The following is a 21,931-nucleotide window of genomic DNA, read 5'->3' as shown; positions in this document are numbered from 1 at the left end:
CTGCTGGCCTTCTTGCTGCTAGTGACAGCAAAATAAGTCTGGGACCTCTTTGTACAATAGGTCAAAGGTCTCCAGAGGTCAAGGAGGTCTCCAGAGCTGGAGTGAAATGGCAACCAGGTAACTAATGCCCCTTTTACCTATATGATAGCAGCAATGGATTGCCAAAATCCTAACCTATTCTGGAGTCTAAGATGCCATGAATTTGTGACAATAGTTTGAAGACGAATGCAAATTGTTCTTCAGGAGGGGCTAAATTATCCCACTGACTACGTCAGGTTTGTTTTCATTGTGTGGAGTGGGTTGCATTAATTATCAAATAGACATGAGTTTTCCTTGTCTTGCGGAAAGGCTCTGCATTGATGTGTATCAGTATGTTCTACTGTATGTGTGTTCTTTGATGCAATAAAGACAAGACGTTACCAGGTCATCTGTTAGCATGTTTCATGGAAGCCTTGAGCCTTTGTGTCATTCTAAAAGATAACTAAGATTGAAGCTGATTCTTTTCTTCCTTCAGCCTGATCATCCCCTCACTGCTTTGTTTAGGTGCGCTACCTGCATATTTTTGCAAAGTAACTCTGATCAGTAAAGTGGCTTCTGTGGTCACATTGCACAGGTCACTGGAGTATAAAATTATTTTTCTGATTTAGAGCATGCCTTATACAGAGCTGACTATACCATTTGTAAGGTGGTGAAAGGTCATGGCTGTTATCTTGAACACTACAAAGATGACCGAGATTAATTTCTTCATGCCAGTCAGGAAGCAACTGCCCTCAAGCTAAGTGTGTATTTGCCTCTTGGTTCTGACCATGTTCTATCAATGCTGTACTGTAGGTGGAAAACAGGCATTGTTTTTCTTCATGTTCTACAAAGGAAATGCTGCATGCTTATTGAAGATTGATGCAAAGATCAGAGCCAGCTCTGATGGCTCTAGAAAAGCTACAGGCAACTTTAAATGTGCGTTGCTGTGCCTGAACTTATGGCAGGGCTACACAGCTTTCAGTACCAGATGCAGTATATGCGGTACAACAGTGTTGTGCGGGTGTGCTAACCTGCTAGCTAGCAGGAAATCCTGCCTCCTGTTCCTGTCAGCGCGCCCACCCTTAAAACATGCTGGTATGGAGAATTTATGCAGTCTAGTTTTATTCTTCAGAACTCCTTGGTGCATGTGCAGCTCCCTTCTCATTCCCTTTTGCCAGTGAAAGAGCACTGACTGATCTGGCAGTGCAAAAAAGGTAAGAGTTAACAGCCTTTATAAAAGAGCAAACATCTTGAAAGCAGAACCCTCAGCTTTTGGTCTTAGGAGCTCTGAGAGGGGATGAACCTGTGTTCTGGAGACAGGGTGCTCCTTCATGAACAAGTCTAGTTTCCCAGTCCATCTGGGCTCCTTTTTGGGGACCTTGGTGCATCTTCTGCTACGGAGTATAGTTTATTTCTTGCCAGAGTCCTTCAGGCTGGCTCAAATTCTTTGGCCATAGCTATGCTCTGTAGCTGAAATATGCTTTTTAGTCATTCCCTTGCTATTCAGATCTTCCTTCATCCATCTCTTTGCTCTTTCTGCTCAAAAGGCTATCTGTGTGGTTGGTGTGGTTTTTTGGTGGTTTTTTTTTGTTTGTTTAGTTAGGTTGGGGTGGGTTTTTGTTTTTAAACAGAATGTGTCTTACCTATAGGTAAATATCTATGACCAAAGTTTCTGCCCTTCAGGAAAGGACTGAAGGGAATTTTACCCTGTATGTGTAGCCAGTTTCTAACAGCTGTCATCCCTAGTCCGAGAGTGAAATTATGCTAGTTTATGTTGGATTTCAGATTTATGAAGTGGCCTTCGGGAATGAAGTTGTTCTTGCAGGAACTTAATAATATCAAGTAAATATTTGTACAAACAGATCCTTCCTTCAGACTGTCAGAATCTTTTCTTGGCAAGCCTGCCTGCTTTGGTACGTGCAGTTTGGTATCCCAACCATTACAGAAAATACAGATTACTAGACAAACATATGTAAAGCTAATTGTCTCTCTGCTTTTCCCTCAGTTGGACAGTAAGGTTACAGAACTTTTTCCAGTGTAATACATGTATGGTTTCTCTTGGAAAAAATCATGGGTTTCCAGAGCCATTTATTTTTCCTTTCATTTTCTTCAGCAATATCTGATGGATGGCCATGAAAAATTATTTTCCAGAGCAAAATATCCTTTCATATTTTTATTTTGGCTGAAAGAAAAACAAATCAAGGAAAGGAAGGAGAACACAACACATCATCTTGGTCTATAAAATATTCTGAATAGACAGGTGTAGCTTTATTAAACAGAAGTAATGGAGAACAACCTGCTCTTTTGGTAGTGTTTCTGAATGTGGTAAGTGTCCCCCAGGTCACAAAATGGGAGCAGGCACATGGCTGTGTAGCACTGTTTTGTTTCTGTACAGATTGCTACTTTATTTGGCTTGAGGGAACTAAAAGCCATTGCCATTTTCTTGTAACGGATATCCTTCTTGTTGCCTAAACACACCGCATCACCAATCATTTCAAACATTCTGCCTTTAATTTCCTTGCTTATTGTATTTCAAGATGATAAATTCTCAGATTGTGTTGAGAAAGTGTCTTGGTTTCATTTGTGCTCACTGGCTGTGGTATCTTAGCAATCAAATCCAAACACAAATATAGATTTGTAACGGACACAGAAAACAAATCTAAACCAAGTATTTTATTTCCTACAGTTTGGTGAAAGGAAATGCAGTATCTCTTTCTAAGGCACATGACTTCTGTGTTTTCAGTGCACCCATTTTTGAGGCAAAGTTTGAATTAAATAAAACAACTGAGAATATTGTTTATAGTATGTGAAACCACTTCCCTTTGTGGCTAGTACTTTAAACAAAGACTGTATCAGAAATAATACGTAGTGTCACTATGTCATTAGTCTGAAGAAACACTACAGCAAAGTGCCTTCACCGTAGGACAGTTTGTCAGACAGAATCAATTATAATGACTATATTGATTTGAGCTAACTGCCTATGAAATTTCAAAAGATTACAACTTTAATTGATATTGAATTGCATTGACTTGATTGATTTCCACGTCCCTGATTTAAGCGGGTTCTTATTGATTGCTCAAAGCTGTAGTGGTGTTCAGAGCTGTGGGCAGGAGAAGGAGAGCTGAAGAAATTGTATAATGTTGCCAGGCAGGATTGAGTGCAGGAAGGGGGGATGGTATGGATAGGGAAGGGAAGAAGTTGCCTCATTATGTGCATCCTTAGGGTAGAAAACAGGAATGTGTATATTGCTTGGAGTCAGGTCTGAGTTGCAGAGGAACTACTGTAGAAGTGTATGGTGCTCTGTTAATGGGGCAAGGAGGAGAAATGGAGAAAGAGTAGCTTTAGACAGGGCTGAGTTGGGATGGGGATAGGGCCTGCTATCTCTGTAAGGAATGGCAGCATGGCTCCATCCGATGTGGTCTGTCCTCTCCTTAGGATAATCTTTGAGTTTACTACTAAAGATATGACAACCAAGTGTGGAGTTTTGGATGGGGAACTTATTTACTGTGGCCCAGGCATTTACACAACTGGCATTGATCGTCACCCCACTGCCTTTGCTCATATTCCTCCTCCCACCTTCATCTAGATATGAGAACCTCCATAAGCCAGCGTCACTTCCAGTCACAGGAGTATTTTCCAAGGTCTGCAGTTCTGATTCTTGCCTTCTAATGACTTGTCATCCCAAAAAACAGGCTTGGCTCATTGTTAGTGCCACCTATGGGGCAGCAAGGAGATGGATCTGCCTGGTCTGTTGTAATCTTGCTGTGCTGTAATTGCTTTGTTTCCCTGCTTCTGAGTGGGTATGTCCTGTAGTTGGCATTTCAGTACTGCTGTGCTGTGCAAATGAATCCTAAACCTTTTTCCAAGGAGAGCTTGAATCCTTTCTACGCTGATTTCTGTTTAGGACTTACGTGTATGGCTGAATCAATAATCAATTAATGAAAATGTGAAGAGCAAAACCACACTATGTGGTGTTATTGAAAACGCATTACTGGATCAGAACTGTAGAGCATGTAAAGTATTTGCTGAGTTGTTGTGAGTCTGATTTATTGATTTGTTTTCTTCCTTGTGCTCTGCTGGTTCCATAATTCTGTTAAATAGATGAGCATGAAGAATATATATCTACCATTAAGAACCAGGGGCTTGATGTGCTGGATCAGATTATCAAAGCAGATATTTTGATCCCAGTAGTATGAGATACCTGCTGCTTTAAAGGCAGGCTGTGCTCATCCGTGAAAGTTTTCTTCTGACCTCTATGCAATTATTGTATTCTGTGAAGCATGCAATATAAATGTCAATGCCGTTAATAGCCATAAATAATTCCTCCTTCTAAAAATTTCTATCTGATCCATGTTGTTGACTTACAGATAAGGTTGCTAAGTATTTCCCTAATGAAATTAACTATTACAGTCATGACTAGAAACTCTAAGGAAATGGAAAGCTAAGACAGCATGAAGAATTAACAGCCGTAGCAATAGATTAAGACATGGTGCTGCTTAAATTAAAAATACGAAGATATACATACTCCAGTGACGGATCACAAAAGCCTTAATTCTTCACTATAATAAATTTGTCCAGCCCTACCTAGTAATAATAACACCAAAGGGTGTGTAAGGGGAAATATGAGATAACATACTTTGGGTTATTCCAGAGCTAGATGTTTGATGGTTTTTGTGAGGTCTGTGTCAATATAGATGCTAAAATAAAGGTAGTTGGTTTCCAGTTAAATAAATCTAACTTCTTTTTAGGGGGAGGGGTAAAGTAGGAGAGGGTTTGTATAACTATATGCAAGTCAGGAAAACTGGAAACTGCTGGAGTTGCACGCTTAATCTGGAGAGCGCTGAGGTGCTTCAGTGCGGAGATGACTGGGGTGCTTACTGAAGCACGGATTTTGGTATTATTAGACTAATTGGTTAGGTTAATAGCCAAGATGTTGCCTAAGAAACATCATAGTTCCATTTGGAAAAGCAATTTCTTGGAATATTTGTTCTTCTAATAACATATGTTGTAACATGAATGTGGAAAGGAATCTAGGACACTCTAAACCAGGTTACAGTTTGGTCCTTGTTGTAAATGTGGCCTGGGATGAGTCAGAGGCGGTTCCTTCAACTAAATCCTCATGGGCCTCTGCAATAGAGATTTAAATGTGAAAAGTCTGTTTTCTTAATACATGCACATGAAATAAGATCCTCCATTTCTTGGCAGTTATGGGGGGGCGGGGCGGGCAGGCAGGAGGCGAAGTTGTCCTGGTATTTTTTGTAGTCTTCTGCTAGAGGGCACTGTGTTACCAGAAAGGGATATATTAAGGCATAAGCATCTTAAGCTTCATGGTGAAAAGTGGTTCTTTATGTATTTTGCTGGAATGAAAATGTCTGTCTGTTAGAGCTCAGACTACAGTGAGTAAGCTTAGAGAATATGCCTGGGTACATCAAAGCCTGATTTTTAGGTGAATTCTGTATTAAGATTTTTATTTTTTTTAATTGTTTTGGTTATGTAGGAAAAAATCAGGATTGAGGAGTGCTGGGTTACTTAAGCAAATCTGAAATTTGCTGGTAAACTTCACTAATGTAGGACTAATGCTGTATATGAGCTCAGGTTAAATTCAGCGAGGTATTTTAGCCAAAAATAAGGGAAGTGGAATTCTGAAAAAGCTATGATACTGCATCAGCACATGTCATAGTTTAACAGTCTTATAACATTTTAAAGTGAAACTAAAAAAAACAAACAAACTTAATTTCTTACAGCAGGAAATAGTTATAGGTTGAAAACTAATTTCTCTTCATTGAGGCACAAGACAAAATCAGTTATTCATAGTTCTGTTGAGAGTAGTAGAACTTACCTTAGCAGTTCAGAGAAATGGGGGGGGGGGGGGGAAATCCCTTCTGCCTATCAGACAGGGCTTTCACAGAGTCTGAAATTTAAGACTAATAAAGTGATGCCATCTTCTGCCTGTAAAACTGGGAAGTTGTCAGAGGCCAGACTGAGTGCCTACTGGATGGTTACAGAAGAGGTGAGTGGATTTTTAAGCTGAGGTAGGGGAGGAAAGTGTATGATGCTATACAAGTGGAGATTGCTGTCACTGAGACTTCTTGGTAATGGATGATGTGGTACCATTCAGATCTGTCCTCTGCTGACAAAAGTGTTTGGCGTGTAAAAGTGCTGGTTTTATATTTCTTCAAGAAGCAGAACATGATGGCCTGACTGCCAGGTCATGGGAATGGTCAAAGTAGATTTTATCACAGATACCAACGTGATTTCCCTCACTGGATTACACCGAGGAGGCTCTCCAAAGATCTGACCTCAGTCCCTTATCTGCCTCTCTTTCTATTGCAGTTCCCTTCGTGGAAAAGAAGAAATGGGATCAAGTTTAATGTGATTAATTTTTTTTAAATTATTATTTTTTATTCCCCAACCATCACCTCCACTTTATTTTTCTTTCTTTGGCGTATGTTGTCAGTTCCATCACTGTGTGGTGAGGCACTAGGGGCAGAAACTAGAGTCAGGTGGTAACATCAGGGCCACACGTTTTAATTGTCTGAACCCAAAGGAGGCAAAACTAGACAGTATTTTGAGAAGCAGAGGGTTGCCCTTTGTTGTGACAGACCAAATCAGCTGTAGTGTGTCAGGGATGCCTGAACAAGAAGCTTGCCTGACTTTTAGCTGCAGCAGTTTACAGTGTTAATGTAAGACATCAATGATGTAGATTTACTAGTACTGGCCTGTAAACTGTAGCCCTGTTTCAAGTAGGCAATTATAAATTGTGTTTTAAGTTAGCTGAATGTAGAAAACGGGAAGGAACAGGATCATGTTAGCACTAATAAAGGAAAATGGCATGAGATACTAAATAACTTATTATAAGATACTTCATAAATCCAAAGTAGAGGTGGAAAAGACCTATGAGGTATCTAACCTATCCATTCTAGAGGACTGGCTTGCTGCCTGCAATATATAATCATTATCTGCTACTCCAGACTAGCTTTAAATGTCCCAAGCTTCAGTACTTTTACTGCAGGCATGTGGGAGGAGAAGAGGAAGGAAAGAGCAATAGACTTTTTTCTTCTTCTGAAGCCTTTCCTGAGATTTACATGGGGTTTTTTTCCTCTATTTTGTCTTTTTTTTATTTTCATTGTGTTTTTCTGCTTCAATGTCAGAAAGCCCTGAAGAGTGAGGTGACTTTAATCATTCTGGATAGGTGTGTTATCTATATGTGTCTATTCCCTTTTTGAATTTTTCTGAGTTCTGAATCTCATTTTTTTTCCTGTGGCAGCTGGTTTCACTGGCTAATCACCCCAATAGTGGTTGTGTGTAGAGTGAGAATATTTTCTTATGCTCTCTCCTTCCTTTTCTGTCCTCCCTCACCACACTTGCACATCCTCACTGGGTAAATATCCTTTTAGGAGAGAGCAATGTCATTATTCCCATGTAGAGCTGGAAGGCAGTAATGACTTGCCACAAAGAAAGATAGTATGAGCAGTGGAGCCTTGGTTGGAGGTATTGTGTCACCTAGAAGGCTACTAGAGCGAGCAGTACCAAAAGGTTAATGTTTGTCTTGTGTTTGACTATCATAAACTTGAATGTACACCCTGAAAAACAAGTACCTACTAAAAGAGGGAGCATGCATGTAATGGTCTATCCATGTCTGAGAAGAAAGTATGGGAACAGTCACTTAGCCTCTCTGTGTGTTCCTATCCTTATTTCTTTGTTTCATTTACTCTGTAATTGCTTTTTCAGCCCGGTCAAAGAGTTTGGTGATGGGTGAACAGATTGGGCCTCCCTCCAGACCTTCTTCTCCAAACCCTCAAGAATGTGTGCTGAAGTGCGGCTGGCTGAAGAAACAAAGGAGCATTATGAAGAACTGGCAGCAGCGGTGGTTTGTGCTGCGTGGGGAGCAGCTCTTTTATTATAAGGATGAAGAGGAAACTAAACCTCAGGTATGACTAGAGAACTGTAGGGTGTATTGGTTGTGACTTCTGTGTGGGTCACAATCACCGCTTTGATTGACAGCTCATTTCAGTTGCTCTCCATCCTAGCCAAAACCATACACACTTAAGGAGGTTCAAAGGCAAGAGACATTGCAGGGAGACTTAGCTACTACTCAGGCAAGTAGTAGAGCTTGGGAGAAGGTTAGAAGGCGTTTATTTAGCCACTAGGGTATGCTGACCTCCAAATCTTAGTATGGTCATCTGTGAGACTGGAGTTTGACAGGAAGAGCTATGGAGTTCCAGATTACTGAGGCAAGTGTGAAAAACCTTGCTTAGTCAGCTGGGACTCGTTATCTCCCAAGTAATCCATTGTTAAGCAGAGAGGTCAGCCAGCTGCTTAGGGCTAGCTTGTGTGGGTAGAGTATGTAGGTTTTGTTACATGCCAGCATGCAGGACTTGAGAGTGGGCTGTAGTATGTGTTTTAGCATGTTTTATATACACCTGGGAGTCATTGCTTTTCTACGCAAATTTTGAGGAGAAAGAATTTACGTAAGGCTTTCTGCTGTCTGTGTCTGGAAGGAGTAGTGTGTATCTGACAGCGTAAACTGATTTAGCAGACTGGAGAACAATGTGACCTTCTACAATGGGGAAAAAAATTAAATTGTCTGAAGTTTGCCTTCGTAAAGTCTAAAAGTTTTGGTGGAGCATGAATGAAAGAGAACACCACTTTTCCTGGTGGAAACCACTAGTTAAGTCCTGCTGTGCAATATGTATTGGACAATGTCATAGTCCCAAGTAGACAGTAGTACTGTCCCAAAGTAGACTGGAAAGAAAACAGACAGAGGAAAGGGATAGGATCAGAATGTTTAGGAGCTAGCAAAGAGACAAGAGGTCAGCTAATGGTTAGATAATTTAATAACAACCACTAAATGATAATTGAATACATTGAACCACAGTTGGGCTACTTAAAATGGTAAGTTTAGATCAGCTGTATGAGTTTGTCCATGGGACAACAAACGTGTACAAGAAAGCTTTCCAAAGCACACTTATTCTTGCAAAAGGCTTAGGAGATTCTAACCAACTATGTGCCAAGCAGCTGTAGGGCAGTTTGCTGGTGATAAAGGGTAATAGACAGTCACCATGCAATATTCCCATGGGCATGTGACATGTTTAACTTGCAACTTTTTGGTAGTGAATGTTTTAAACAGTTTTTAATGAAGTGAACGTTGCACAAGTATGTCTCTCTTAAGCCAAGTATTAATTAATGGAATTTTTTACTAACTTCTTGCTGCTTCACATGCCTTTTGTGAGCATGTTGCTGGTCTAGCACCAATTTCTTATAGTTAAATGTGGTTCTCTAAAACAAGTTATAACGAGAGGACAGTGCTCCTGCACCTAGTGTGAATGCAGAGCTGAGGGCATTGCAATTGTCAGTCTGGACTCAGCACTAAATTCAGGATGATTTTCTGCTTCTCTGACCCTTCTATATCTGTAGCACTTAGTGTGTGGGGGGTATTGTGCTACAGGTTGGGATAAAGCTTACAGCCAAGATTAAGAATTTCTTTTTCAAGTTCTTCAATATGCCTATAAAATATTCTTGCAGCATTTGAGCTAAGGGCTTTCCTAGTTGCTGTAGTATATTATGCAGCTTATTTCATGTAGTCATTGTTTTGACTGTCAGGCCTCTAACCAGAGTCATTGAACAGAGGGAACATAATTGAATAAGCCAGACAATGTCCCTGTACTGCTGCCTCCTGATGAGTCAGTACAGGCATTAGAGTGACAGACAGCCTGTGTAATATTGTCACCACCCACACACTCCTTGTAGCCTATTATTAAACTGCTTGATACAGCTGTGTGCTTAACTGTTAGACATAAATTTCATTGTAGAATGAGAACGGAAATGAATTTTCCCCTGTGAGCCTGACACATGCATGGTAGATGCGTGAGGATGTTGGCTGCATCTTATGTCTTGCACTTACCTAATCAGGGATTTTATCCATCGTTATGGATAGCCTGCTGTGTAAAGGCTAGAGAGACTTGAACTCGGTGATGTAACCTGTTGTTGCTCAGGGCTCTGCAAGCAACCGCTGGATTTTGCGTTTTTAAGACAAGCACCTTATCTTCCTATACAATGCATGGGGAGAGCTGGGCACTTCTGAACTGTATCAGTGAACATGATTAGGAAGGAGCTGCCTCAGGTAGCCACGTTGGAAAGGGTTTCTTTAACCCTGTGCTTTTTGGGGACAGGGTTGCCGTACATTTATCACTGGGGGGGAAGCCATTTTGTATAGGATGATACAGGACCATGTCCTGTATTCTTGTAACAGTTGCAAACTAGGATTCGCGTCTGACTTCAGCTAGGGCTGTATGCATCCCACAGGTGAGATGTACTTTTGGAACCTGTAGACAGCTATTGCTTGAGATTCTCTGGAATGAAGGGACAATGGTACAGGCATGCCCACAGAGCTTAGGAAGACAGCTGTGACCCTGGGAGATCTTTGTTACAGGCCATGTAGATATTTTCATCAGTTGATATTAATCCCTAATTTCCTTCAGTTCTAAAGATACCCATGCTCCTTTTAAATCTTTCTGTTTTAAATATTAAGTATGGCCTGCAAGCTTGTGTGCAAAAACTAAATCAATAGCTTCACTGAAATTCCCATTGATCTTCTGCCTACTTGATTGTTTATATATACACTCTGGAGAGGGTCATATTCTTATTGTTTATCTGACAAAGTCAAGTGAGATTTCTGCCATAATATTTCAAAAGAGAAACCTTAAACAATGTCTTTTTGTTTATGGATGTTGCATTGCCTATTTTTATGAAAACCTGTGCTTCCAGGTCCTTAGAGGGAATTGTAGATATTCTTCCCTTGAAAATAATGCTGAAAAGATGGAGCTGTAATATAATGACAGGAGAATGGCATAGGCTTACTGGAGCGAAGAGGAGTTATTCTGTGGTCTTAATGGATCAAATACTGTTGAAGGTGTGTGTGTTTGTGTGCCATATGACATAGTTGCAGTTGCACAGTCCACTCCATCGGACTGAATTCTGTGCCAAAGGTTAGAGGGTGAATTTGCAGCCATTGCTCTTCTGGAGTATTTTCTCAGGTGCCCCCATGAGGAAAGGGGGAAGGGGGGGACTGACCTGCAAAGAGCTTTTGATGCTCCTACTAACTGCCAATATATGTGTGAGTTTTTAAAGTAGCTTTGGGTTTGTTTCTATTCCCAGGGTAGGAGGTAGCATGCGTCCCTCCCCAATTTCCGGGGAACAGAAGCCACTCTGCAGCTAATTCATTAACCTTTCTTCCAGTATTGACTTGGTATGATAAAAGGCTTTAGTGCATCTGCAGTGAGCTTGAATTTTGCGCTCTAGAAAACAGCAGAATTTTCTAGAATGTGTTCTGGCCACTGGACTCTAAAGATGATGTTGTATATGATACTTTTCTGTACCATTTTGGAAAAAATTGTGATGCATCTGTGATTTTGTCATGTTGCCTTTCCAGTGTTTTCCTGTTATCTTTGGAATGCCTTCAGTGTGTCTTCTAATTTCAGTGAACCTCAAAGTCAAAACGTAGGACAATAGGATTGGGAGGGAAGGATGCTGAAAGTTTATCCTGTTCTGTGGACTTGTTGGTTTTCCTTCATTTTAAAACTTGCTACCATGCTAGATAAACCACTCGGTATGAACTTTGCTAAGTATCCTCCTACATTGTGTCCTTCCACAGTCTTACCTTTTCACCAGGTAGGGGACAGGAACTGAGCTGTGACACGCTGTTCTGCAGCACTACCTAGAGAGCCCACTAGAGGATTAGAGCCGACTCTATTCTAGTCAGTGAACAGAGATAGTGACGATGTCATCTCCACATAACAGACTTTATAATGGGACACCCAAAAGGGGAAGTGAGAGTAGCAGGGCAGCTGCATGTGTAATATGAAGGGGGGGTCGTAACACACAAACTTGGTAAATATTTTTATTCATTACACTGGATACCTGGAGAATACTCATTGAGGTTGGTAATGGGAATTAACTAGCTGTTAGGTAATACCTAGTAACAGTGGGACATTTTGACATTTCTCCCTCTTCTCCACGGGGTCTGCATGAGCCTGCACATCTCTCTCCTCTCGGACTATCCACAAGTTTTCTGAGCTTTTATCATCAGTAAAATCCACCTAGTGGCTGTCTTCTCTTTCCAATCTAGGGTGCACTTCGCAAGGTGAAGGAGCAAAGCTGTACTTACATATGAAAGACACTGGAATTTCATCCTCCTTCAAGTCATTGTGGAGATTATTAGCTGCTAATGAAGACGATTTTGTTTTGGTTTGTTTTTTTTCCTTGCAGAAACAGACAGCCAACATCTGGAAAATCTTTTAAATAACCAGACTTCATTGTTCCGTCTACTCCATCAGCAATATGCAGGCTGGACTGTTGCTGTTACTCATACCTGTAGGTGCTCCTGTAACACTTCGGTCCAGTGTGATTTTTAGGTATAGATTGACTGAAAAAATTCAGAGATCTGTTATAGCCTTGGTTTAGAGGTTTCTAACATGTATTCAGCTTTGGAAGTCTTCTGTTCATTCCCCAGTACTGACTCTAGAAGTTTTTAAGGGCTGCTATTCACAAAATATTCCCCCAAACAAAATCTAGTTCCAGTAACGTTAGTAAGAAACTTTCCATTCTTTTCCAAAAAATGCACTGTGACAAAAACGGACTGTTGGATAAATTCAGGTGGAATCTTACTTGAGAGGGAAGTAAGTTGTTTGGGTTTTTTTGGACACGTGGAAATCCAAGAGTGTCAAGAACACAGGAGAGATGAATATTAAAGTGCGAGTTATTTTTTTCTCTCAGAATCTGCATTCACTTTTTCCTTTCTTTCAGAAAAGTATAAAGTAAGCAGAATGTTAATATTGCTTTGAGCCTAGGAAGAATGTAAACCAGCAAAAAGAGTAGGGGTGCTAGTGCATTGGTGGTAGCCCAGGCTAGATATCCTACTAATCTCTTCTGCCTTTAAAATCTATGAAACAGTCTGAAGCTTACACAGCTCCAGAAAGTGTCTGTTTTATTTATAGTGTTCTCAGATATTGGTGAAGCTCAGGCATGCCTGATCCTTAAACTTTTTTCCAGTGGTCTAAGAACAGACCCTTTTCCTGACACTTGGGGTGGAGAACTGATTGCATAGCAGTGATTTTGCAAGTATTGGGATGTTAACTGATCATAGTAACTGATGTGCACGGCCTTAAATGATAGCAAGTCAACTAACTTAACTTTTTCTTGAAAATGAGCGAGCTCGGTGCATCCATGGTTAACTACTACATGTTGTTGATGCTGTCTTCCCCCCTCCCCCCCCCCCATATTGCTCAGTGGCACTAATTAAAATGATGCTTCCAGAAAAAAGGCTAGCCTTGAAGTTCCTATGGAGTGAGAGACAGGGGAAAGAAAATTGTATTCTATGCCTTCACTACTTCTCCAGTCAGTTTCCATCTTTAAAATATTCATTGGTTGTTCCTCTCAACCACTGCCGCCAGTGTAGCTGTTCTGACATTTCTCCAGTCTGAAATATGCAGAGTACATCTCTAGTGATGGCTTTGGATGCAATAGTCTTCATTCCTCTGCCTCTGAAATATAACTTAAAGGTGCAAATTCTCTTTTTTTTTTAAAAAAAAGAAAGAAAAAATAGCACCTTTTTACTTATACAACTCTTTTTCAAAGATCTTGAACTAATTCTATAGACTTAGTTTCTTTTTGTGGAAGCAGCTGCAGTTACAGGGACATTGTCAGTATCTTATAGACAGAAGAATTGTGACGCAGACAATTTAGTTGTTAGATTGGCATAATGCAGCAAACTTGTAGCTGGGTATGTCCTGTGGCACAGTAGATCTGCCTTGTGATCCAAAGTGCCAGTTTGAGAACGAGTCTCTGGAAAGGATCACTTGCTGTGGCTGGAGTGACAGGGTTGGCTTTTTAGCCCTTGAGGTTGCAAAGAAGTCTTGAGTATAGCTGATGCAGGAATGTCTGCTGGCAGCCTGAGCCAGCAAGTCACCTTTTTTGTCTATTATTGACACAACTATTATTGAGTGTCTAGATGATGAACAACAGAGGTAAGGGAACTTTTCTACAAGTTCATGATTGTGTAGCTCTGGGAAATTTCTTCACAAACACCTAGGAAAGCTTGCTTTGTCATTTTGCTCTCTGTTCCTGGCCTGAGACATGAGGATCTGAGACAACAGTTGACTTATCAGTTGAACTGTGGGGTCTGTCCTTAGCCTGCTTTAAATATTTGACTTCCACCTCTTTCACTGAGACTAAGGCTAAGTCTGGTTGTGAGTTAGCTTGGGTTATTTGATCCTCAGAATTCAGGGTTGGAGATAATTCATTGGTATAAAGCTGTTGTAGAATTTTTGTTCTGTGTTCAGCTAAAATCAAGATGTTCATGTAGTCAGTTCATCATCCTTCACCTGGGATTCAGAAATGCATACCTGAGGGCAGATTTGAGCCCCACTGTTCCCCCTCTCCTATCTTGCAAGCGTTTGTAACAGTGACTAAAGTGCTGTGTTAAAGGTAATGGTATGAGAATTAGGATGATCAGTGTTCTGGCACCAATTGTGTTTGTTGAGGGACTCAGTCAAGAAAAGGAAGCTTTCCACTCGTGTTTGCTGTGTCACAGCTTTTCTTTACCAAACCCTGGCTCCACAGAGCCTGGTACAGGGCAGGACTTCCCAATTGGTCTTGTTAGGGAGGACTACAGTAATACTTTTAAAGTATGAACACTTGTCCTTTTAAAATTCTCCCTCAAAGCACCAAGGCCCCGAAAGGGTGCAAGGTGATGCTATCATCAGAAATTGGATTTGAATCTCCAGCTTACTGGAAGGTCTGTAACCTATTGTCTGCCCCTTGAGCTGTTCAGCCATCTCAGGCTTCCAAAGCCTGAGGGAGGGAGGAATAACTTAGTCATGAATTGAAGTTTGTTTCTGGGGCATGCTTTGGCATATATCAAGTTAGACCTTGGGGAATTTAAACTGATTTAATTCATCATTAATTTACTTCCCAAGCAAGATTGCTAATGTAGTCTGAGTGGCTGCTGGACAAGGACACATCAATCTGTTTAAATTTAGTAATGTCTTTCTACCAGTGACAGCAACTGTCAGAATTGATACACCCTCCCTGCTAAGATGAATTGTTTTTTTCTACCTTTTCAGCTCTGTTTATTTAGAGTTCTCCATAGTGTGCCAGGCAGATTGGACAGCTGTGAGCTAGGTACTCCGTTACCCTCTGGAGAAGTGTTTCATCCCCTAAAAGGATTAGTTATATAAGATAGAAGAGCTCAGCACAATTTGCTGACATGTGCAAAGAGAAATGCACAAGAAGGTGATCTGAAGATCTTTGCTCTACATATATTTGTTATATTTTTCTATGACCTAAAAATACTTTCCAGAGATGGGCCTAGGTTGCAGGCTTTTCTTGTTTTTCATAGGTAGAGTGAGCATCCCTCAATTTTCCTTTCTGAAAAAATCATTCTTCTAGTTCTCTTATTTCCCTACTCTTCTTCCAGTTGTTATGCTACCAGCTCAACTTGCTGCAACTTCGTTACACAGCTGAATGAGGTGCACACTGCTAAGGACAAAGTGGCTATACTGGTATGCAGTCCCCATTGCCACTGTGGCTGCAGCAAGTCCTTCATTCCTTCCACTGTCCTGTGTCTGTGGTTGTTTTTCTGTTTGTTTTTTTAAATAAGCTCTGCTACATAGTGATCTTCCTCTTCTCCTCCGTTTCATCAAAGCTAGTTAAAATGAGAATAAGAAACAAGTCACTTCAATGAGAACTTTCTACAGAATATGTGAAATCAAATATGTTTGATTTCACATGTTTAGGGAAGTGATCGTGCCCCTGTACTCGGCACTGGTGAGGCCGCACCTCGAATACTGTGTTCAGTTTTGGGCCCCTCACTACAAGAAGGACGTCGAGGTGCTGGAGAGTGTCCAGAGAAGGGCAACGAGGCTGGTGAGGGGTCTGGAGAACAAGTCTGATGAGGAGCGGCTGAGGGAACTGGGGTTGTTTAGCCTGGAGAAAAGGAGGCTGAGGGGAGACCTCATCGCTCTCTACAACTCCCTGAAAGGAGGTTGTAGCGAGGTGGGTGTTGGTCTCTTCTCCCAAGTAACAAGCAATAGGACGAGAGGAAATGGCCTCAGGTTGCGCCAGGGGAGGTTTAGGTTGGACATGAGGAAAAATGTCTTGACTGAAAGAGTGGTTAAACACTGGAACAGGCTGCCCAGGGAAGTGGTGGAGTCCCCATCCCTGGAAGTATTTAAAAGACGTGTAGATGAGTCACTTAGGGACATGGTTTAGTGGGCATGGTGGTGTTGGGTTGATGGTTGGACTCGATGATCTTAGAGGTCTTTTCCAACCTTAATGATTCTGTGTTCTGAAAAGGATCAAAAAGGAAGTGTATTTTGATTGGGAAATGCTTTGGTTTAGGGTGTTAGTTCAAGCAATTTATTCCTCTGTAATCTTTTCTAGAGTAAACATCACCCTCGTGTACCAAAGGTGTCTGTCAATGAAGGGGGGCAGGTGAGGTCCCACCATGTGGTGCATCAAGCATGGAGAAAGTCTATTTGCCTAGTTTTGTTGCTTGCCTCAGGTCACCGTTCTCCTGCAAATTATAACCTCTAGAAGGCACTGCATTGTGAGATTTTGGTTTAACCCTTTGATTTCATCACTGACTTCAGTTTCCTGCAGAAAGATGGGCTTTCTGAAACTCTCAGTTTGATAGCACTTTTCTGTAAACTGCTCCTGCTCTTCACTGTAAATACACTCTGAATCTCCTGGTCTGTATGTACTGCTGTACATCTTCACCATTCCATGCTATAAAACAGCAAAAAGCTGGCATGTATTTCATTGGGTTTTGCCTAAAATATGTGTGACCTGGCTGTATGTATTTGCCAAGTTTACTAATTCAGGCTGAGGGAAAGAACCCTCCATAAAAGCATGCCTTTTTCTGAAGTAACACAGGGCTTGATTCAGAGTCCTGAGTTCTGCTTTATTATAAATGTGAGGTTTTGGTAACTGTTTCAAATGGGGATTTATGCTTGCTTTATACTACTGGATAAGGAAGGCCTAACTCAGGAAGACTGAGCGGATGATGCCCTCTATAGACAGATAGGAGCAGCTTCACACTCACAAGCCCTGGTCCTCATGGGGGACTTCAACCACCCCGATAGCTGTTGGAGGGACAACACGGCAGGGCATAAGCAATCCGGGAGGTTCCTGGAATGCGTCGATGATAACTTCCTTCTCCAAGTGGTAGAGGAGCCAACAAGGAGAGGTGCTATGCTGGACCTTGTTCTCACCAGCAAGGAGGGGCTGGTGGGGAATGTAAAGCTCAAGGGCAGCCTGGGCTGCAGCGACCACGAAATGGTAGAGTTCAAGATCCTTAGGGCACTGAGAAGGGCACACAGCAAGCTTGCTACCCTGGACTTCAGGAGAGCAGACTTGGGCCTCTTCAGGGATCTGCTTGACAGAGTGCCATGGGACAAAGCCCTGGAGGGAAGAGAGCCCCAGGAAAGCTGGTTAATATTCAAGGATCACCTCCTCCAAGCTCAGGAGCGATGCATCCCAACAAAGAGGAAGTCGGGCAAAAACGCCAGGAGGCCTGCATGGATGAACAAGGAGCTCCTGGACAAACTCCAACACAAAAAGGAAGCCTACAGGGGGTGGAAGCAAGGACAGGTAGCCTGGGAGGAACACAGAGAAATTGTCTGAGCAGCTAGGGATCAGGTTAGGAAAGCTAAAGCCCTGATAGAATTAACTCTGGCCAGGGACATCAAGGGCAACAAGAAAAGCTTCTGTAGGTACGTCGGGGATAAAAGGAAGACGAGGGAAAATGTGGGCCCTCTCTGGAATGAAGCGGGAGACCTGGTTACCTGGGATACGGAGAAGGCAGAGGTACTCAATGACTTTTTTGCCTCAGTCTTCACTGGGAAGTGTTCAAGCCTCACTGCCCAAGCCGCAGAAGACAAAGACAGGGACTGGGAGAATGAAGAGCTGCCCACTGTGGGAGAAGATCAGGTTTGAGACCATCTAAGGCACCTGAAGGTGCACAAGTCCATGGGACCTGATGAGATCTGTCCGCGGGTCCTGAAGGAACTGGCGGATGAAGTTGCTAAGCCACTATCCATCGTATTTGAGAAGTTGTGGCAGTCCGGTGAAGTTCCCACTGACTGGAAAAGGGGAAACATAACCCCCATTTTTAAAAAGGGAAAAAAGGAAGACCCGGGGAACTACAGGCCAGTCAGTCTCACCTCTGTGCCTGGGAAGATCATGGAACAGATCCTCCTGGAAGCTATGCTAAGGCACATGGAGGACAGGGAGGTGATTCGAGACAGCCAGCATGGCTTCACCAAGGGCAAGTCCTGCCTGACTAACCTCGTGGCCTTCTATGGTGGAGTGACTACATCAGTGGACACGGGAAGGGCTACAGATATCATCTATCTGGACCTCTGTAAGGCCTTTGACACGGACCCCCACAACATCCTTCTCTCTAAATTGGAGAGATATGGATGTGATGGGTGGACTGTCCAGTGGATGAGGAATTGGTTTGGATGGTCACATCCAGAGGGTAGTGGTCAATGGCTCAATGTCCAGATGGAGGTTGGTGACGAGTGGCGTCCCGCAGGGGTCTGTATTGGGACCAGTACTGTTTAATATCTTCATCAATGACACAGACAGTGGGATCAAGTGCACCCTCAGCAAGTTTGTGGACGACACCAAGCTGAGTGGTGTGGTTGACACGCCTGAGGGACGGGATGCCATCCAGAGGGACCTGGACAAGCTCGAGAAGTGGGCCCGTGTGAACCTCCTGAGGTTCAACAAGGCCAAGTGCAAGGTCCTGCACCTGGGTCGGGGCAACCCCCAGTATCAAGACAGGCTGGGGGATGAAGAGATTGAGAGCAGCCCTGCCGAGAAGGACTTGGGGGTACTGGTGGATGAAAAGCTGGACGTGAGCCAACAATGTGCGCTCGCAGCCCAGAAGGCCAATCGTATCCTGGGCTGCATCCAAAGAAGCGTGGCCAGCAGGTCGAGGTTCTGCCCCTCTCCTCTGCTCTGGTGAGACCCCACCTGGAGTACTGCGTCCAGCTCTGGAGCTCTCAGCATAAGAAAGACATGGACTTGTTGGAGCAGGTCCATGGAAGGGCCACAAAAATGATTAGGGGGATGGAACACCTCTCCTATGAAGAAAGGCTGAGAGAGTTGGGGTTGTTCAGCCTGGAGAAGAGAAGGCTTCAGGGAGACCTTACTGCAGCCTTTCAGTACTTAAAGGGGGCTTATAAGAAAGGTGAGGACAGACTTTTTAGTAGGGCCTGTTGCGACAGGACAAGGGGGAATGGCTTTAAACTAAAGGGGGGTAGGTTTAGACTAGATATAAGGAAGACATTTTTTACACTGAAGGTGGTGAAACACTGGAACAGCTTGCCCAGAGAAGCTGGTAGATGCCCCATCCCTGGAAACATTCAAGGTCAGGCTGGACGGTGCTCTGAGCAACCTGATCTGGTTGAAGATGTCCCTGCTCATTGCAGGGGGGTTGGACTAGATGACCTTTAAAGGTCCCTTCCAACCCAAATTATTCTATGATTCTAACTTTTATTTTGTGCTGGCTTGTAGGCACTACCCATTTTGAGACTGGCTAGTTTTGCTTAGAGGGCTTCTTAAGAGAGGACTGTACCTTAAAGGAAGAGAGAGAGTGAGTGTTACTGTCTCTTTAACAACTTTTCTTTCTACAAAATGTAAATTGGTCCTCAGAGGAAAGCAGCTGTTAAGATTTAAGAGGATTACATCTTCTGACAGAAAAAAACTATTGCTAGCTTTCAAATGATACCTGAAGCTCTGAAAGTCTGATTGGCTGGAATCAACTGATATCGTATTAGTTTTCATTGCTATATGTATGTTTCTAGCTTGTGTAAATAAGATAATGACCTGAAAATTTAAATTTACAGCTGGGAATGCATAAACACCAAATTTAAATTAAACCAACAAAATGACCTGAAGAGGTCTTTTTGGGGGTTGGGTTTTTTTTAGCCAACTTTGTGATTTTTCGGGGTCCTTTGTTGTGGCTTCTTGGCATTCTTGTCCTAGGCTGTTCTGAAATCCTTTCTGGTTTCAATTGTGCAACTTAGATGTTTTATTTTTCGTCTGCTTGTGCTGTCATTTCACCATTTCCCTAGGGATATTCCATATACTCGTAAAAGCGGGAAGGGTTTGAATTTCTATATGCAATATTAAAACTTTAGGTTCTATTCTTCATAAAGACGCTTTTTTAAAAGACAAAATGAAGAATTGTGACCCTCCCACCTATCCACCTGCCCTTACCCATGTAGCTCCTATGTCAACCTGAGGCTGAAGCGCTTCTTTTTCTCCCCTCTCTGTAGGGAACTTCGTTCTGTGGTAAGGCAAGCAGATGATTACATTTAAGTTTTGTTCGTTTTACCTCTTGAATATGGTGTCCCTAGGAGCATGCTGTGAAACTACTTCAAAACTTGTGCATTCAGTGTGAAGAAGAGATGGGGAGGGAGCGTGGACCTCTCGGTACATCCGATTAAACCATTTTTGTTTCAGAGAACTACCTGATAGAAACCAGACTGAGAAAAGCAGTCTTCCTGCTCAAGCCAAAATTTGAGACTGCTCCTTGTCAAAACATCCTAAGCTTTGGGTAAAAGCAAGATTCAGGGGCCTGTCTTTGAAAATCATGCTGTGTTCACTTAATCACTGTGATCCTTTTAGAAATTCCTGTTCCACAGGTGATCTGATCTTACTTAGAAGCTGGGACTCCATGGTGGAGGTTACACTGCAGAGGGGTACTTCTCTGCCCGTCTGCCCCATCCTCTTCTAGTTGTCAGCCCTTTACCCGCTCCCCAGCTGATCACATAGGCACAGCAGCTCTGCTCTGGCATTCTGGTGGGCAATGCTCCTTGTTTCCTTCAGTAGAGGAAAGGGAGGAAGAGGAGTGCCATTCGGGTCCAACCACTCTCCTTCCTCGCTCCTGGAGCACAGCAGCTATGGAAGTTGCAACATCCACATTTTGCAGGGACTGCAGCAGGAAAGGAGACAACTGTCTGCCCAGTGGGGCTGCATGATGCTGATTTGGGCTGCACAGCCTATTGCAGAATGGGGCACAGGGGAAGGTACTGCTGGATAGCATGCGTAGCTTTGTGTTTAATATATCTTTTGATTCCCTTTTTCCTTTTTTTTAAATAAAAGTTGACTTCTATCTTCTATCTTTTTCCTTCTTATTGTATCTCCTGGCAAATAATAAATTTCTGGGCTGAGTAGCTATTAAATTCTAGTAGCCTAGCGTTTAATAGTCTTTCACTGGCTTCAGCATGCTCTGCTCACAGTTCCCTCTAGCTACCAGCGTGGAACAGCTGTTAGTTTTTTATGTGGACAGAATGCACACAAAAATATATAATGTCCACTTTAACACTTTACTCTTCCCCTCTAGGATGCTTTGTGGAGCCAGCAGGTGCTGGCTTTGGCCCCTTGCAGAGTTTGGCTGAACTCCTCTGGCTCTCTTCTGAGCTGTCCCTGCTGTCATCATTCAGGTTTTTTCTTCCCTTTCAAATCTTAATTTCTCAAACGTATGTCAAATGTGTTATGAAGAACTTCACAATGTGCTACAAAACATCCAACCCCATTGTCTGCTGTTACACTAAGCACAGAATTTTTATTTTTAAATGCAAGGAAACAAAATTGAGATAGAAATGTAAATGCACAATTTCCTCAAAGCAAAACCAAGGATATCTAAACTGAAGGCCTCAATACAAAAGCTGACTTGTTTAAGAGTGTTTCTTTTTTTTTTTTTTTTCTTTCGTGATCATTTTCGCTTTTACATTCTGTAGAAGGAACAGCAATAGTCTGCACTGTTGAACATTCAGCATATATGCAATGTGGTCAGGGTAATTTTGCTTCTGGAACTTTTATTTTCTGATTTTTTTTTTTT

General features: G+C 42.3%; 1 protein-coding gene across 1 annotated transcript in view; it reads left to right on the top strand.

Moving 5' to 3' along the window:
* The first annotated feature begins 5,626 nt into the window (after positions 1 to 5,626).
* Positions 5,627 to 21,931, top strand: part of ARHGAP22 (Rho GTPase activating protein 22) — a 145,260-nt gene continuing 128,955 nt past the window's right edge. The window contains exons 1-2 of the mRNA XM_076338682.1: positions 5,627 to 5,636; positions 7,750 to 7,949. Of these exons, the coding sequence (XP_076194797.1) occupies positions 7,770 to 7,949 (180 nt within the window). The 5' untranslated portion in view covers positions 5,627 to 5,636; positions 7,750 to 7,769. The remainder of the gene's footprint in view (positions 5,637 to 7,749; positions 7,950 to 21,931) is intronic.

Source organism: Aptenodytes patagonicus, chromosome 5 (genome assembly GCF_965638725.1).
Source record: "Aptenodytes patagonicus chromosome 5, bAptPat1.pri.cur, whole genome shotgun sequence".
Lineage (NCBI taxonomy): Eukaryota > Metazoa > Chordata > Aves > Sphenisciformes > Spheniscidae > Aptenodytes > Aptenodytes patagonicus.
Note: the sequence above shows the minus strand (reverse complement) of the source record. Positions and strands in the feature narration are given on the sequence as shown.